At 37.7% G+C, this 18466-nt stretch overlaps 1 protein-coding gene across 3 annotated transcripts in view; it reads left to right on the top strand.

Moving 5' to 3' along the window:
- TAF5 (TBP-associated factor 5) overlaps positions 1-18466 on the top strand; it is a 40155-nt gene that overhangs the window by 1088 nt on the left and 20601 nt on the right. The window contains exons 2-12 of one of the 3 annotated variants that reach the window (XM_088958569.1): positions 3441-3522; positions 6033-6111; positions 6195-6292; positions 6395-6451; positions 9079-9166; positions 9373-9482; positions 11004-11111; positions 11282-11433; positions 13326-13436; positions 13539-13608; positions 13687-13726. In XM_088958569.1, the coding sequence (XP_088814695.1) occupies positions 3441-3522; positions 6033-6111; positions 6195-6292; positions 6395-6451; positions 9079-9166; positions 9373-9482; positions 11004-11111; positions 11282-11433; positions 13326-13436; positions 13539-13608; positions 13687-13726 (995 nt within the window). The remainder of the gene's footprint in view (positions 1-3440; positions 3523-6032; positions 6112-6194; positions 6293-6394; positions 6452-9078; positions 9167-9372; positions 9483-11003; positions 11112-11281; positions 11434-13325; positions 13437-13538; positions 13609-13686; positions 13727-18466) is intronic. The other 2 variants (XM_088958571.1, XM_088958570.1) reach the window with 2 other exon arrangements.

The following is an 18466-nucleotide window of genomic DNA, read 5'->3' as shown; positions in this document are numbered from 1 at the left end:
ACTTAATGGAGATGTAATGAAACTTCTTTGAGGACCTATTGGACATGGTGGCTCAGCAGGGGCAGTGTTCTTGCTAACTTTATTTGGGAGTGGTTTTCCTCTCTATTTGGTTGCAGCTGGAATCCTCTTTAGCTCCAACATATTCAGGTGCTCTAAAAGGAGAGGCAAAGTGATGGGAAAATGCACTAGAGCAGCAGTGGCTTGGACAATCTAGGAGGAAAGAAATTTGAGGATATTTGATGATAAGGAAAGAGGTAGAGATGCTGTGATTAAGGTGATAGCCATAAGGGTGGCACATTGGGTGAAAACTTCGAAAATATTTGCAGATTTTTTTTTTGATGAATGAATATAATTTATTAATTCAGAAAAGGCAGTACAGGAAACTCAAAAGAGGCATGAGCCGTTACTTCTTCAGGGCAGATTTTAAGACAGAAGACTTCTTCAGATCATGGGAAACAATTGCAAACATTGCTCTTCAGATCATGGGAACAATTGCAAACATTGCTTCTAGAAGACCTATTGTATCTGAATTTTGGTCTCCTCCGGATGTTGGGTGGAAGAAACTAAACTTTGATGGTAGCTGTTTGGGAAACCCTGGCCCATCGGGCATTGGTGGGGTAATAAGAGAGGAGAATGGAAATATCATTGCCATGTTCTCAGGCCCTATCCAGCATGGTGATGTGGTGAATTCAGAACTGAAGGCAGCATTATTTGGTATTGAGAAAGCTAAGGAGTTGGGGATAAACAAGTTAATTATTGAAGGGGACTCAAAAGTTGTTTAAGCTGGCTGAAAAAAGAGGAAGGAACAATCTGGAGATTAAGAAATGAGTTCAGGCGCTTTAAGCAGGCTTCTAAAGATATGGAAATTTACATAAGATGGATTAGGAGATCAGCTAATAGCATAGCTGATGGTCTAGCTAAGCAAGGAGTTCAAAGGCAATCTATGTTCTGGGCTATATTATAGATAGTGGGATTTCCTTTGGGTCCTTTAGGGCTTGTTTGTAACTAATGAATTTCTTTGTTGGGTGAAGCTTGGGTCTGTATGGTAATTAGTGGGGTTTATGTGGATTGTGGACTTTGTCTACCCACAACTTCTTGTTGTACACATTCTATTAATTTAATGAATTTTTTCTGTGTTACCGATCAAAAAAAAAAAAAAAAAAGAGGGAGCTCAAATGGGTAAGCTTTGTTTTCATTGTCAAAAGAGTCAGAAACTGTAGCATTCTTATTACTGGCAATGCTATACAGTTCAGGAGATAAGGATTTCAAAGATGAACCATCACACCACGGGTCTCTCCAGAACCTAACCTTATACTTTATCCCTTTAATAAAATGGGGAAAAACCTTGCAAATTCCTTTCCAGAGGCTGCAACCATAAGGAGAATCAGGGACAGCTGCATCCCAGCCATTACTTTGAAGATCACACTTATCCACAATGAATTTCCTCCAAAGACTATCATCTTCAGTAGAGAATCTCCAACGCCAGTGTATTAGAGCTGAGCTTCTAGCGGTGGTACAAGGTATTCAGATTGCAGATCAGTTAGGAGTTCATAATTTGCTTATTGAAGAATCCAGATTCAGTTATTTGGTGCTACAGGGACATTATGAGAAAATTAAGTGGTATTCAAGGAGCATGATTGTCAATTCTCGGTGGGTGGGTAGAACAGCTAATGCCATAGCAGATGGGTTAGCTAAGCAAGGGGTATCAAGGGAACTTCTATTCTGGGCAGCTCTGTAATCTTTTTTTCTGAGCTCAATGTAATACTTTGTTGTTGGTAAGGAGAGGTACCAGCTCGTGCCTCTCCTCGGGCAGTCTGTTTTTGTATCATTATCTTATTATGTCTGAATAAATTACCATTCATTTATTAGAAAAAAACTCCAAAGCCAGTGCCCTAGAGGAGAAATATTAAATATCCTCACCCTTCTAATTCCTAGCCCACCGCAATTGATCAGCTTGCGAACCTGCTCCCATATAACGAAATGGTTCTTATTAGAGTTCCTCCAACCTGACCACAAAAAATCTCTCATGGATTTTTCCAATCTATCAGCCACCACACCTGGGATAGGGAAGATGAACATGTAATAAGCTGGCAAACTTGCAAGAACACTTTTAATTAAAGTAATTCTGTCCCCTTAGATGAAAATCTTGATTTCCAAGAAGCCAGCTTCCTTAATATATATATATATGTGTGTGGTGTGTGTGTGTGTGTGTGTGTGTGTGTGTGTGTGTGTGTGTGTGTGTGAAACAGGTAAAGTGTAATGTCATTAAAAGAACGAAAAGAAAACAAAAATATGTACAACAAGATGCTGTATACAGGGATTTATAAAACACTGCCCAAGCAGTCCTATACCACCCCCACCCTGCTTTACAAAAAGATATTCTCATGTACAAAAAAAAAGAGTCGTAATTCCTATCCTTGAACAATTTGTTTACGGATAGCCATGACATCATTTTGGCCACTATTCTCTGAAAACAGTGTTGGGAGAGCTTCTCGTGTTCTTGAAGGCTCTTGCATTTCTTTCCTGCCATAAACACCCAAAAACAGCTTAACAGCTGCAGGCGCCATGTTCCAAGCCAATTTTCCTTTCAAGGATAAACCCCCTATACTCCTACTGCATCAGGTGATTCATCTTGAGCCTCACGGATGACACAGTTAGTGGATGTCAACTGCATCCCTTTTCTAACCAAATTGTCCCTGATAAAGAGTCTCTTCAGGCAGGCCAGCCAAACAGAAGGCCACCTTGGTTGGAGCATTCTTACACCAGGCGACCTGTACTGGAATATTCTGCTCTTCTGACCTTGAGATAGCATTCTCACCATGAAATTTTAATAAAGTTGAAGAAAATGGCTTCGGTTGTGTAATTTCCATAGGAAGCAATATAAATGCTGTGAAACTAAGACTCAGTACCAACTTGAGGATGATTGTATTGTGTTTTTACATGCATATATTCCAAAGCAAGTTACACAGAGTGAAAAAATTCACTTTGCTATGAGCATCTCTTGAAACTGCACCGAAAACTGAACTTTCATGTGTTTAAGGTTCACCATCTTTTAGTCTGACGATGTGTTTGGGCCATTTTAGATTTTCTTGAAGTCTTCTGAGAGGACTACTTTAAAGTGTTTTCTTGTTCTAACATTAACACCCATAGGATTGTACTCATTTATGAAGCCATCTAACTCAATTTTGTCCTTTCTGTAATTCTGTTTCCTCATTTCTTAGTTTCAATGTTTCAAGCAGAATCTTGCGTGCCTCTTTCCTTTATTTTCCTTTCTTTCCCCTCTTCCTCTCTCTCCCTCCTCCTGTTGCATTCTATTACATTGTAGGCAGTGTTTGAACTAGAATTCAATGGCGTATTATTGTTTTCCCGTTAGTCTAAGCCAGGCGATTTTAATCACAATACATGCATTTACCATTCTGATGGAATCTATTGCTTGTCAGATCAGAGAGTGGTCCAGCACAGTATCAAGATGGATATAGCAAGCTAAGATCATGGACATATAGCTCACTGGATCTATATAAGGTAACTAAGTCTGTTTGATAGCATCTGTTTTCATCAAAATCATGTCCAAGACATAATTTTTCATGGATTTTTTGCAATGTTGCATGGACTCTCCTAAATAAACAATGTGTCTATGTCAGGCATGTGTTGGATACCAATACTTAATGGATTCTTTAAAGGCATTTTTGCATATATATATATATATATTTTCTTTTTTCTCCTTTTCTTGTATGAATGAGAAATTTTCATTCATGGTTGTCAAGGCGATACCTAGGTTAGAAGGTGCTTATGGAGGGTCGGTCGCCTTGCTTAATCGCCAAAATATTTTTTACACGGTGCTTTTGGTTGCTATTATATTTTTAACCTTTTGAGATTATAATAATAAAATAGACATTATTAAACTAAATTATTCAGTTCAAGTTAAAATACTACTCTATTTTTATTATTTTTTCTTCATTTTCTAGGGTTCAATCAACATGGATACTGCTTTGAACCCTTGAATATTTCAAAAATTGAATTGATAAGCATGGAAGAACTCAAAATTTTATCCACTCAACACATATTGATTCTCTTCTTTATATAAATCATTGAAGGTTGATAAAATAGTTTTTTTATAACTTTCAGTTCTTATTAAATTTTTGGGAAAATTCAATCTTAAATTATTTATTTCAGTTTTTATAATTATAATCTACAATTTTTATTAAAGCTCAAAAACAATCCAAAAATGGCCATTGTACAGTTTTGTTAAACTAACACTGATACGATTCTGTATCAGACTGTATCCACTGATACAATGTGATATGGCCTGATATGGAGGCGTATCATGCCGATACACACGACTTGTGATATAAGAATCTAGTCATGACGTATTCTGTATCCATGGCCATGGATATGGATACAATACATTCCGTATCGGGAGTATCATATTGATACTTTAAACCTTGCTCATAGGTATTACCTTTGTGGGGAAGAAAGTAACCTCAGCCAACCATTTTGGTTGCTGTATCCAGCAAGAGAGAATAGATGAGTGACACTTCCAGAGGACCCTAGATCAATCCCAAGAAAAGTAAAGAAGAATGAATAGATTCCCCTTTTGAGACACACACACACACACAAAAAAAAAAGGAAGTGTTGGATCTGGTTATTTACGGCTTTGATACCATCTTAAGTAGCCTTGCTAGACTAGCAAAATTAGATAGGAGACGGAGAATGGAAAAGAAGAGAAGAGGTGAAAGAAGAGAAGGCAAGGTGCCAACCAGCTGGTTGGTAAGGTCTCCTGCTGGTCGGAGCACAGAATTGGGATTGAATCCTGTCTGCACCTGGGTTGGAGGGTGGGCTACCCCCCGTTGTGTAGCCCTTCAAAAAGAAATAAAAAAAAGAAGAGGTGAAAGAAAAAGAAGGGAAAGAGGACTATAGCATGGAGAAGAAAAGGGCCATCCTAATCTGATTGACTGTAATAGTTGCAAACTAGAATTACAAAATTATCCCTACACGTTTTTAATAAAATGCTTTTGTTTGATCAGAAAAATCACCCCTACACAATTACTACTAACCAACCCATATATTCACTGTGGAAAGATTGAAATGCCCTTAGTTGAATATCTTTAACAAACATAATGTTATCTTTGCTTGTAAAGATTTTTATAATTTATAAGGAACTTCTAGCTAATCAGATGTATATGTGCAATGGATCAATTTGCACTTGCAGAGTTGCAGTATTCCTCATATAGTGTAGGTATATGGCCTTCTCTAAAGGATTGGGCTAAGTGCTATATCTTAATAGACACAAACATAACAAGATTATAACTTCCCTTTTATTTTATCATGGTGTAGGCTGCATTACTGGGAAAGAGCATGACATCTCAAGATTATTGCAGATGAACAAAGATTGCCTATCTAAACTATCTGCTGTCAACTTGTTTGCCTTTTTATTCATGGAACCTAACCTCCCCACTTTACCACACACTTCGTCCCCACCAAGGAAAAAGAGAAAGAAAGGAAACAAGCTAAGAACACCACTCAATTAATAATGCCTCTAAGTGCCATTTTCTAGTGGCTAAAGTGCCTGAACTGATTACTCATTGTTTTGTCTTTTAGTGGATAAAATACTTCAATAATAAAATATTTCAGAATATGGTAATCAACCCAACTTTAGTTTCAGCCATTAAGGAGCTCACAACTTAATAACTTATTCACTAAAAAACCGATAAGCCATTCAGTTCAACAATTTTATCTGTTACCTAATGGTCCCTAACTCCTGATAATTGAGATTGTTATTCCAAAGCAAGTTTCTTTATATATCAATGAACAAGGGAGTAGATGAAAATGAAGACATATGATGTATTTGTGTTCTCCATTCCCTCATCCTTATGTAGCTCTTCTATGTCTTTTTTATGATGTTTTACCAAGTCTTGTTAAATGACAGCTACATTGTACAATTTAAGACTTGATAAAAGCTGTGCAGGTGCACTTTCTTGTTAGACATTTGTCATGTCTATATGAATTTATACCATTCTTATTGCATTGTGCAGCATGAGTTGCTTCGTGTGCTTTATCCTGTATTTATTCATTGTTTTATGGATCTTGTGGCGAAGGGGCATACCCAAGAAGGTAATTTCTGAAAATTGTTGGCAACTTGGCATTGATTCAGATAAGTAGTTTTTGTTTGGATCTGACTTTATCTGTTTTCCTAGCTCGAGCATTTTTCAATAGCTTTCGTGAAGACCATGAATTGATGCACTTAAGGGACCTTCAAAAGTTGGAAGGTGTTCTTTCGCCCTTACATCTGGAGGTTAAATCAACTGTTCTCAACGTTTGTTTAGAATCATTATATTTTTAATTAAATTAATGAAGTTAAGCTTCTAATTTTGTTGTAATCATTACTTCCATCCAGGAGATGGAATTTGCTCATTCTTTGAGGCAGAGCAAAATTAGTATAAAGATGTGTCAGGTACTCTTTTCCTTTAGTTCTTCTCAAACTATGTAATCCCCTCACAAGTAGTGGTTGGTGGTATGAAGATTACATTGAATTTGGTCCTCTTCAATTGGAGTTACAAAGTTTATGAGAATTCATGGAAATTTCACTTTAACCAATGACATTAACTTCACTAGAAGGAAGGGAGGAAACCAAAATGAAGAGGAGAGACAGAAACACATGAATGCAAAACTAGAAAACGACATGGACGGGCAAACATAAAATAGAGTACATGGGAATAAGGCTAGACCACTAGTGTTAGGTGAACATCTTATTTAGATGGATCCAATGATCGACTAAACTCATTGGCAGATTGCCTTGCCAGGGTGGAGTTGGGAGGAACAAGTTATTTGGAGGCTATCTCCTCCGAGAGCAAGAGGTAGTCAGTATTGATTAATATATTGTTTTTGTCTTAGTTAAGACTTGTTTGTGAATTATCTTTCCTAAATAAATAAAAATGCATATATATATGTTTATTTATTTATTTATTTATTAGAAGAAGATGAATAATTACATTAGGATGTTGGTGACAACATATAAAATAATTGCCCTCCATCATATGGATTTTATTTTGCTTTTATGTGGTATCATAATTAAATCTGATCTTTAAATCCAAGAAAACATTGATATTTTAGTTTTCTACTTTTTCTTTTTTGGGGCAATATTTTTTCAGTTTTCTATTTTGTATCTCATTCTTTTGTCATTTGATAAGGCAAAAGAGTGTTAATTGGAAGACTTTGTTCTCCCTTCTCCCCCTCTCTCTCTCTCTCTCTCCCCCTCTTTATATTTTGAGATAAATTAAATTGTTGGTACTGAAGTGCCTGTCAGTAGGGAATTCACATCTGCACCCCACAAATGCCCCACAGCATATCCCAACCGTGTATTGGGAACATCTCCCACTGACAACTTTGGAGGATGTTCCCAAATCCCAATGCACACTGAGATGTGCATGTGGGGTGTTTGTGGGGCACCCTCTGTGGGGTGCAGATGTGATCTCGTTAGTAGGTTAGTTTTAAGGTATGACCCAAAATGCTCAAATAATTGTAGATGCTTTAACCTCTCTCTCTCTCTCTCTCTCCCCCCCCCTCTCCTATCTTTATACACACACATACGCTTGTGTATACATAGAAAGGGGTTGTGTATATGAGACATATATCTACACATATGAATATGGCTTGGTTTCCTAATCAGGTTATGTAGAAAACCTTGCTAGATGGTCCTACATTTTTTTTTAGCATGCAAAGGAATTCTGATACTGGTCCAAATCATCTGTTGGACAGGGGACTCTCTAGTTAGGTCAAATGCTCACTCTGTTTTGAATCATCTTTATACCTCACCTTATATTATATCTTCTATAGACCTATATATGATATTACTAAATAACTAGACAAGGTAACATTTACTGGAATTTGTATTATTTTTTCAATAAATTTTTATTTAGAATTCTTTTTTTGTTCAACTTTTTTTAGGCCAATCCCTTCTTGTTTACTTTTGGGTGTTGAGGCATATGTATGTATTATGATGATATTTTATAACATACATCAATACACATCAGTGCAATTAAGACGCTCAGGAATATTACTTTATATTGGTTTCTATTGTGGATCTGTATCTGTAAGAGCAGATTCTTATTTGTTCCAGTAGGTGCAGACTCATACACTTGTCATTTTCTTTAATCTTTAACCTTTGCTGGATGAGGTTCCCATGATAGAGTTACAGGAGACCGGTGTCCCACTTTCAGAAGAAACCTGAATGATTGGGAAATAGCCCACTGGATGGAGTTTATGCAAGCCCTTAGTTCTTTCTGACCAGATTTCTCTAGGCCAGATAGAAGAATCTGGGTGGGAGATCACTCGGGGGTTTTCTCTGTTAACTCCTATAAAAGTTTAAACAGAGAGGAGGAAGGGAATCTCCCAGAGCAGAGAGTTCGGAAGTCTGTTGTTCCACCTAAAGTAGCTTTTTTTGTTATGGACAACCACTCTTGGAAAATGCCTGACAGCAGACTCATTGGCAAAAAGGGGATTAGTGGTGGAGCCAAGCAGATGTAGCTTAGCTTCAGTAAATGCAGAGAATCTTTTCATTCACTGTAAGATTGCTAGTATGATCTGGGGGAAAGCTTTGGGGCTGTTCAAAGTTAGCTTCTGTTTCCCAAAGGACCTGGTCTCCTTGTTGTGGTGGTGGAAGCTTAAGGGTCTGTCCAAGAGAGGGAGAGTTTTGTGGGAAGTGATTCCGGCAGCAGTGATTTGGTCTATTTGGTTGGAGAGAAATAGGAGAATCTTTGAAAACAAATACAATACGGAGGATACAATTTTAAAAAACTTATGGGGAAGAATTTACTCATGGACTGCAGTGCATAGACAGCTAAAGTATATATCTTTCAGTTCTTTTTTTGACCATAGAAATCTTTTTGTATCTAGATCAGAAGTGTAATAATCTCTTTAGTTTCCTTCCCTTGCTTCAATTTCTTTTTGAGCAGGGATTTGTATATCTTTTTTTGCTGTTTATAATACATTACCTTTCTCTTTCTCTCTCTCAAAAAAAAAAGATAAAATTGTCTGTGTTTTCTCTAGAAGTTCCAGATACTGACTTATTTTTCTCATCAGTACTCGTACGAACTTCTTGTGCAATATCTACAGAAATCACAGTCGATTACTATTCTTGGAATAATCAATGAGCATATTAATTTTGAAGGTACAATGTCTCATGCATTTTTTTTTTTTGATTTAAGTCATCTGCAATTTGATAGCATTTATAAATGAGTTGTAATAAAATGTAACAAGATTATGTAGATTGAATTTCTTCAGTTTTAATTTTTGGCTGTTTTCTTTTCTTTTCTTTTTTTTTCTAAATGCTTAACTCGGCATATTCACTTCTAAATTCTAATCATCCTTTGACAGTTTCACCTGGTCAACCAAGCACAATTTCTGATGATGCCGATGTGGTAACCCTGCTTGGAAGCAGCCAAGATACATCTAAGCTGATAAACCAGAAGGAAATACGTTGGGGGGTGAGTCAGGAAAGCCAACTAATTGCTGCTTTTTATGCACTTTTAAGGGCAATCTTAGTTTTGTCTAATTCTTTTGTTGAATATTGGGGAAATGTCCTTTAGGGGAGGCTATGTTAATAACTAATAATATGTTACAGTAGTTGGTGTTTCGTTATCAAAAAAAAAAAAACAGTAGTTGGTATTGGATAACATTCTCTTTTTTGTTCAAATGTTCTATGAAGACAGAAGAAGAATCCCCACTAAGCAACTGGTCAATGATCATAACTCTAAGAATGTTGGGTTTTGCTTAATCAAGCACTTATTCTTTGGACTTTTAAACTAGAATTAGAAAAAAATGACATTGGAATTTTTATTCAATATGAACCAATCTTGTTGGTATTTAGGCAGATGCGGATCTGCGGTTCCAAAAGTGACATTCAGGAAAAGGAACTATAATTACATCATAATTCATTCTTGTGCAGTGTTCAGTAGGGCTGTAAATGGATCAGATTCAGCAACAGCCAAATCTGGTCTGATTAATGACAACTGAAATCCAAATCCAATTGGATTTGAAGATCTTGGGTTGGATTCAAATCCTACGGTGACTAGAATTAGAAAAGAATGACATTGGAACTTTTATTCAATATGAACCAATCTTGTTGGTATTTAGGCAGATGCGGATCTGCGGTTCCAAAAGTGACATTCAGGTAAAGGAAATATAATCACATCATAATTCATTCTTGTACAGTGTTCAGTAGGGCTGTAAATGGATCAGATTCAGCAACAGCCAAATCTGGTCTGATTAATGACAACTGAAATCCAAATCCAATTGGATTTGAAGATCTTGGATTGGATTCAAATACTACGGTGTGTGTGTATATATCTATATCTATATCTATATCTCTCTCTCTCTCTCTCTCTCTATATATATATATATATATATATAGCTTGGGCTTAGCTTTTGTTATAATTTCTGGCCCAAAGCCCGGCCCATGAACACATCTAAATATGACATGTTGGATTTATTATATATATATATATATATATATATAAATTTATATATTGTAATATAATCGGTTTCGGATTTTTAATCAGATCAGATGGAGTTAAATCTGCATCTGATACAATTATTAATCGGATGCAGTTCGTAAAATCCAAAATCTGATCCAATTATGTAAACAGATCATCCGATTCTGGGTTAATTGGATTGGATGTCACATGTCAGACTGGATTTCTGATTTTTGGTGTCTAAGCTTTCTAAGCTTCTCTAGGTTCCTTGAAATTGTGTTTTTTGAATCCTTATTATGATTATGGTTAAAGATTTTCTGTAATTAACTTCTTGGATAAATATGATGTGTTATAAGACTGCTATGTCATTTTTTATTTGTCTCCTTTTGCCCTTGTTTTCCATGCTAAGAGTAAACCATATCTTATTTATCTATTTAGGAAATATTCCTGTTTCTGATGGAAGTGTGTGCTTTATATTGGTCTGAGGATTGTTCATTGCCAAAATTTTATCAGTTACCATATGTTTTTCCTTAGTTGCTTGAAGATTCCTTAGAAGAGCGTCTAGAGAAGGCAGGGGCTTTGATGTCAGATTCTGAAAAGCCTGAAGGAGAAACCAAAGAGGGAGAAGTGGAAGAGAACAAGGTACTGTGATTGCTTCTTCACGTGTTTCATGACTTCTCCATCCTGTATTTTCTTTGTATTACATTTTCTTTCCTTTATGTTGTTTTCAGCACCATATGACTTCTCATCTAAATGTTCCACATTGGGAGCTTATATTTATTATAACATCTTTTCCCTTTCCTCTTTCTCAGAAGAAATCAGTGGATGGAGGCAAGCAAGGTGCTTCAGTCAAGAAGTTGAAAAAGGACAAAGTTGTTGGTACAACAGGAAAAAGCATTCGTTCTGAGACTAATATTGTATCCATGGCTCCCCGGGTTAAACCAGAGCTTTCATTGCCTGAAATGTAATCTCCATGTTCTCTATTTCCATTTGATTTTTCCATAGAAATGACGTGGATAATATATGGTATAATGTAGATATCAATAAGAAAAAGCCTGTTAGAGGGTTCTGTACTTGAGGAACCATTCTATGGAATCCCTTTCTTTTTGCTCCTTGTTGTTTAGAAAAAAAAAAAGAAATTGTTGTATCCCTGATGGAAAAAGTTCATCCATTCGGATGCTGAAGGAAAAATTCGAAGGACATTGGTCAACTGGGCAACAATGTTTAGGGATTTTGTGGGGCTGAAATATGAGAATTTTACAAGATATTGGGAGGACATAATTTTTAACTCTTCTTGAGGATTTATTTTGTTATTCAAATCAATGGGTGTATCAACTAGTTTATTCCCTAGTTTTCCTGTATCAGCAAAGCCATCACATACTTCATTTAGGAAACAAAGCTATCCTGCCATGCTTTGAGATGTTGAATTCAGATGGGAAATTCTTTGTAACTGTTGAGAATCGACCAATCTCAGTAAACCTTTTCTCAAAAAAAAAAGAAAAAAGACCAATGTGGGCTGATACAAAAAGGAGCAGAGTCCTTTTTGCATACCACCTTTGGAGAAGCAAAAAGGGTGAAAAGAATGCAGGAAAATGAAGAAGAAAAGAAGAGGGCGGAGCCCCTGTATTATTCCAAAAAAATCACACAAACAACGTATGGAAAAGACAGAAGAAAATGAAGAGGAAAAACCAACGAAAAGGAAGAAAAAAGGGCTGAAAATGAAGAGGTTAAGAAGAAGATTAAGTGGTCCAGGTTGGACTGAAAACTGAAAAGTTGTTAAGATGTCCTTTTTGGTTATGTAGCTACAGGTTGGAGTTGGACTGTGTATGAAATGAATCTGATTGGGCAGCTCTCCCTCTTCTATTTGATTCTGACCTGAAAATAAAAACAAATGTATTAATGTGTCTTGGATCTAGGTGCCTGCCTAGTCGCCTAGGTGTGTGCCTAACTGACTGGGTGTCTGTGACTTGTACAAAATTTACATGGCGTTTGGGCGAGGCGATGTTTGAAAACCACCTAGTTGCCTTGGTGTTGCCTTGAGAACTATGCTAATGTGTTTCCTGACAGCCTTGCAAGAAATGGAGGAGTCATATCTGTTTCTCTCTCTCTCTCTCTCTCTCTCTCTCCTGGGGGATGAGCCCTTCCACCTGCATTAGCTATGGGTATTTGTTATTTGGGGTTGCTGATTGTCTATGTACTGTGCCTGATTCTAGGCAGGGCATTGGATCCTCTTGTTCATGAGGATATTTTCTGAGCAATTTTTCTGTGTCCATTACAATTCTTTTGTTTTAGTTGTCGAATCCAGGTTGGGGCAATTTTTTTTTTTTTTTTTTTTGGTGTTTTAGGATGTGCCAGCAAATAAATAGGACATGCCAAAGCTTTGCAGATGGTTTTAACCAAATTGCCCAGAATTTCTGTTTTAATGCTTTGTATGGTAAAATTCAGTCGCCATCATTGATAGGACATGCTTATTGGCCAGATTTCATATATAGAAACTGGAATACCTAAGGAATTTTTTTCATCAATTTGTGTTAATTGTTACTGTTATTATATGAAAATGGGAAAGAACTAAGTAGCTAACCTAGATATTATTTGTGACATTTGTTTAATATAGAAACTGGTGGTATCACATGAGACTCCATTGCCTTGGTTTTTTTTCGTGTCGTCAATATTTCTGCATGTCTTAAGAGTCAATAGGATATGGATAAATAAATTTGAACTGTTTGATGTTTAATTATCTTTTAATGGATTTTATGCTATTTCGGGCAAACGAGTACATACATAGACATTAATGATCATTAGCTGAGGTTTCTATATATGCTGTTGAAATCCTCATTATTTATTGCCCTTTCCCAGACCAACAGAAGTTGAGCATTCTATTCTTGAGGACCTAAGGAACCGTGTACAGTTGGGTAGCTTGGCCCTGCCATCAGTCAGCTTCTATACATTCATTAATACACATAATGGGTACTGGTCATCCATTCTTAGCTGAATTAAATATTTATCAACTATTTCTAGCACTCTTGACTTCTATTTCTGTTCCAGTACTGACTCTTCAAATTTTTTTAGTTTAAATTGTTCATCAATATCACATGATGGATCCTTGGTTGCTGGTGGATTCTCAGACTCATCAGTAAAGGTACTGCTTTTCTTCTTCATAATTTATGGAAAAATGCTTAGGTTCCTAAAGTTTATTAAGTTTCTTCTTTTGGTTTAGGTTTGGGACATGTCAAAGATTGGACAACAATCTGATACTTGTAAGTATTTAAAGTGTCAACTTACCAGTAGGATTAAGTGATTATTGTTTTCTTTGTGAATAGATAATTAAATGTTTATTCCTGAAAGTTTATATGGTTGCTCATTGAGAAGGGTCCAGTATTTTTTTTAGAGTATAAATGCAAGGAAGAGCTGATATTTTTGGTGCCTTTTGTTTTATCTTTTAGTTATTTTTCAAAGAAGCAAAGTTGTATGAAGTGGTGGGAAATTCAGGGGTTTGCACCATTTTTGGCCATGAAGTTGGCATTCTTAATCGGTCCCTTAGAGTGCAGGAGAAAATTAATTATTGTTGACTTTCTTAAGAGTCTCCTTCCGTCTTCAATGGTCTTGAGAATTTTTCTTTAAACAACCAAGGCCTTGGAGTAAAGTTTTGGTCACTATTTGATCATTCCTTGAAGTATTTGGAACAGTTTGGGAATCCTATCTCTTGCCCTTAAAGACTCCTCTTGTAAGCTGGTTTAGGTAGTTAACAGCTGCTTATGTTATGGTTTTAACTTTTCCAAATATCTTTGTTGTAGGTTTCATATTTTTTCTTCTAGTAACTTGTCAAAAGTGTATTCCACTAAAGTTGTTTATTTGATCCTTGAATTGGAGATGTGGAGACATTCCAGTGGATTCTCTACTAATATAATGGTTCATGGTGAATTTTTTCCTCCTAGGTTGTTTATGGCCCCTTTGTATGCCCCTTGTTTAAGTTTGCAGTAAACTTTGATCAGTGTTCTTTTGGAGATACAGGTCCTGGCATTGAAGGGAGTTATCAGGAGCAGTACATTTGAGGTGCTTTTAGCTTACTTAGGCTTCATTTGGATTAGTAGTCCAGTGTATTTGATCTCCCTCCTTGTTGCAGATTCTGTTTTTTGCTGGATTTTAAGAGGATTTTTTTTTCGGGGGGGGGGGTACTGATGTTGTCTAATGGTGTATGAGAAAGGAGGTAGAATTCCTAGGATTAATTTTGGAAATTTTGCAAAGCTTTATTGGGGTGTTCCTGAGGTATGTTGGTTATCCCTAGGGATGGTTTGGAGCTGTAATGATTCATGGAGAGTGGGAGAGAAAGAGAGAGAAAGGAAGAGAAGAAAAAAAGGAGATACGATTGAGAGGAAAAAGTCACTACTGGCAGCCGCCAGTTTTCTATTTATATTAACTTAATAAAAGAGAACAGAAATTACAAGTATGCCCCTGGCGGCACACCCTAGAACCAAACTAATAAGAAAAAAAAGACAAGTAACTAATTGACAGTATCTTAAGAAGTCAGCCTACTAACAACAACTATAAAGTAACAATTAAATAAGCCTTACAACACTCCCCCTCAAGTTGGGCTGAATATGTCTGTCATGCCCAACTTGTCACATGACTCATTGTGCCGTGAGTTTGGAAGCCCCATTGTGAGGACATCAGCAAGTTGTTCCTTGGAGTTGACATAAGGGATGCAAATCTCCATTTTTTCCAAATTTTCCCTAATGAAGTGTTTGTCCACCTCAATGTGCTTGGTCCTCTCATGTAGGACAGGGTTGCTGGCGATGTTTATTGCAGCCTTGTTGTCATAGTAAAGGGACATAGGACTATGAACAACAACTCCAAGCTCCCCTAGAAGATTCTTTAGCCAAAGGACTTCAACCACCCCATGTGCCATGGCTCTATATTCAGCTTCAATGCTTGACCTTGCTACCACACTTTGTTTCTTGCTTTTCTAGGTCATTAGATTTCCTCCCACAAATGTGCAATACCCACTTGTGGACTTTCTATCATCCACAACCCCTGCCCAATCAGCATCTGTAAAGACTTCCACCTTTAGGTGATTGTGTTTACTGAATAGTAGGCCTGTCCTGGGATATTTCTTGAAGTATCTAAGAACTCTCTCTGTTGCCTCCATGTGTGGTTTCTTAGGAGAGTGCATGAACTGGCTTAGGACCCCAACGGATGGACAAATAAATCAACTTTCCCACTAACCTTTGGAACTGTTTCACATCTTTCAGAGGTTCACCAACACAGTCACCTAACTTGTGGTCAACATCCATGGGAGTATCTGCCGACCTTGCCCATCTGTTGCATTGCCATGTGAAACTTACTGAACTAGGCTCTGGGAGACTGTTTTAAGCCATAAAGTGACTTTCGCAGCTTGCACACCTTATTTTCACTTCCCTTGGCACAGAATCCAGGGGGTTGAACCATGTATACTTTCTCCTCTAAGTCACCATTCAGAAAAACATTCTTTATGTCTAGTTGATGCAATTCCCAGTCAAGATTAGCAACTAAGGATAGGAGAACCCTAATTGAGTTCATCTTAGCTACTGGAGCAAAAGTCTCATCATAGTCAACCCCGTATACTTGTGTGTATCATTTGGTTACTAATCTTGCTTTGTACCTTTCAACTGTTCCGTCTGCCTTGTGCTCGATCGTGAAAACCCATTTACACCCCACAGGGTCTTTCCCCTTTGGAAGATCTGCCAATTTCCAAGTTTGATTTTTGTGAAGAGCATTAATCTCCTCTTTCATGGCATCTGTCCATTCAGGGCATTTTAAGGCTTCTGCAACATTTTTGGGAATAAGGATGCAATTAACTGCAGATAGGAAGGCTCAGTATGAGGGGGAAATGTGATCATAGGAGACAAAATGGGTAATGGGGTGTCTGGTAGTGCATGACCTGACTCCCTTTCGTTGGGCAATAGGAATGTCAAGGTCATCCATAGTAGGAGTAGGGTTAGGGAGTGGGCTTACCTCCTCGGAGTCTAACGGTGTCGGTTGCTTAGTGTTTGGCTGCTCCATATCTCTATCACACCACTGATCTCTACGACGTGTACGTTGGAAGACACGGAAGGGAGCAAGGTACGGAATAGAAGGAAGAGATACCTGGACCTGCTTCTCCTCTTCCACACTACTATTCTCCCCTTGAGGAGAAGTAGGGAAGAATGGCTCAAACTCAAAGAAGGACACATCCATAGACACAAAGAACTTACTACTAACGGGATCAAAGCACCGATACCCTTTTTGAGAGGAGGGATACCCTAGAAAGACACAAGGAATGGACCGAGGGTCTAACTTACCACGAGATGGAGACAAATCATGGACAAAGGCACGACAACCAAAGACTCATGGGAATGGAAAATAAAGGTGACTGAGGGTACAATAATTGATGAGGGGCCATGTAGTTCAGCACTTTGGAGGGCATGCGATTGATGACATAAGTTGCTGCAAGTATAGCATCCACCCAAAACTTTTTTGGAACATTCATGTGTAACATCATCCCGCGAGCTACCTCAAGAAGGTGCCTATTTTTTCTTTCTGCAACACCATTCTGTTGTGGTGTTCTGGCGCATGAGCTCCTATGAATAGATCCGTGGGAGGCAAAGAACTCATTGAGCTTCCCATGGAAGTATTCTTTTGCATTATCGGATTGGAAGATCTGTATTTCAATATGGAACTGCGTAAATACCATCCTCTGGAAGTCTTTCACAATCTTTGGAACTTTGTCTCTACTACGCATAGGAATTACCCATGTATAGCGAGAGTAATCATCGATCAATGTGATAAAGTACTTATATCTGCCCTCAGAGATTACATTGGTAGGCCCCCATACATCAGAATACACAACATGAAAAGGAACATTTGATCTTTTATTACTTGAATGAAAAGCTGTTCTACATTGTTTGCTCAACTGACACGTTTGACACTGGAACTCTGGCACTGAACATGACTTAAATAAAACCGGAAACAAAGACTTTATTATTTCGAAAGAAGCATGACCTAAACGACTATGCCACAAAAAAATTGACTCTTATTTGACTAACTATGTGACTCTGAGGATGTCATCGAGAGACTAGCTTTGTTGTCAAGAATGTAGAGACCATCCACTAGGCTCCCTCTACCGATCGTCCTCCTAGAAGTTAGGTCCTAAAAAACACATGAGTCAGCAAAAAAGGTTACACTACAGTTTAAAGAGCTTGTAATGCTACTAATTGAAAGCAAATTTATAGGAAGTTGAGGGACATGCAATACACAATTCAGGTTAAGGCCATGGGGAAGAGATATTGATCCTTGGCTTGCAATGGAAGAAAAAGAACAATCTGCAAGTCTCACTCTATCCCTTCCTGACAAAAGGCTATAAGACTGAAACAAGTTGGGCTTACTGGTCATGTGGTTGGAGGCCCCTGAGTCAATTAGTAGCAAATGAAGTAGAGGGAGTACCAGTGACTGAGCTGTCCATTTGTCGCAGAGCCCTACCATAAGATTCCAGGTGCTCTTTAAAGGAATTCAGTATATCTTCCTTGGGGTCAGACCTATTAGGGTGGTCCCAAGTACTACCGGCAACCTGAGTATCTTGGGTTGCCACATGTGTTGCATTCTGAGTTGTGTTTATTTTCTTCTGATGACCTTGACCTTTACCCTGTTCTTGATTCTTCACTGCCCACTTAGGTTTCCTGTGGATGTCCCAACAAGTGTCACGTGTATGCCGTGAACGCCGATAGTGGGTACAGAATAACTTATCTTTATCATCAGTCTTCTTAGTGTCACTTTTCTTCCCCGTGGAGTTATTATTCACTGCAGCCAAAGAAACTTGTTGCTCCCCCTCAGCTGTAAACATTACATTCCGCCTGCTTTCTTCCGATTGAACAAGGGAGTATACCTTGTGAACCGTCGGCAACTCTTTGCTTCCTGGGATCTAAAACCTCAACGGCTCATATGCAGGGTTCATGCCCAATAAGAAGGCAAACACACGTTGCTGA

This window comes from Nelumbo lutea, chromosome 8 (assembly GCF_056320005.1).
Source record: "Nelumbo lutea isolate HS-2025 chromosome 8, American lotus-T2T, whole genome shotgun sequence".
Lineage (NCBI taxonomy): Eukaryota > Viridiplantae > Streptophyta > Magnoliopsida > Proteales > Nelumbonaceae > Nelumbo > Nelumbo lutea.
This window is presented reverse-complemented; position numbering and strand designations above follow the sequence as displayed.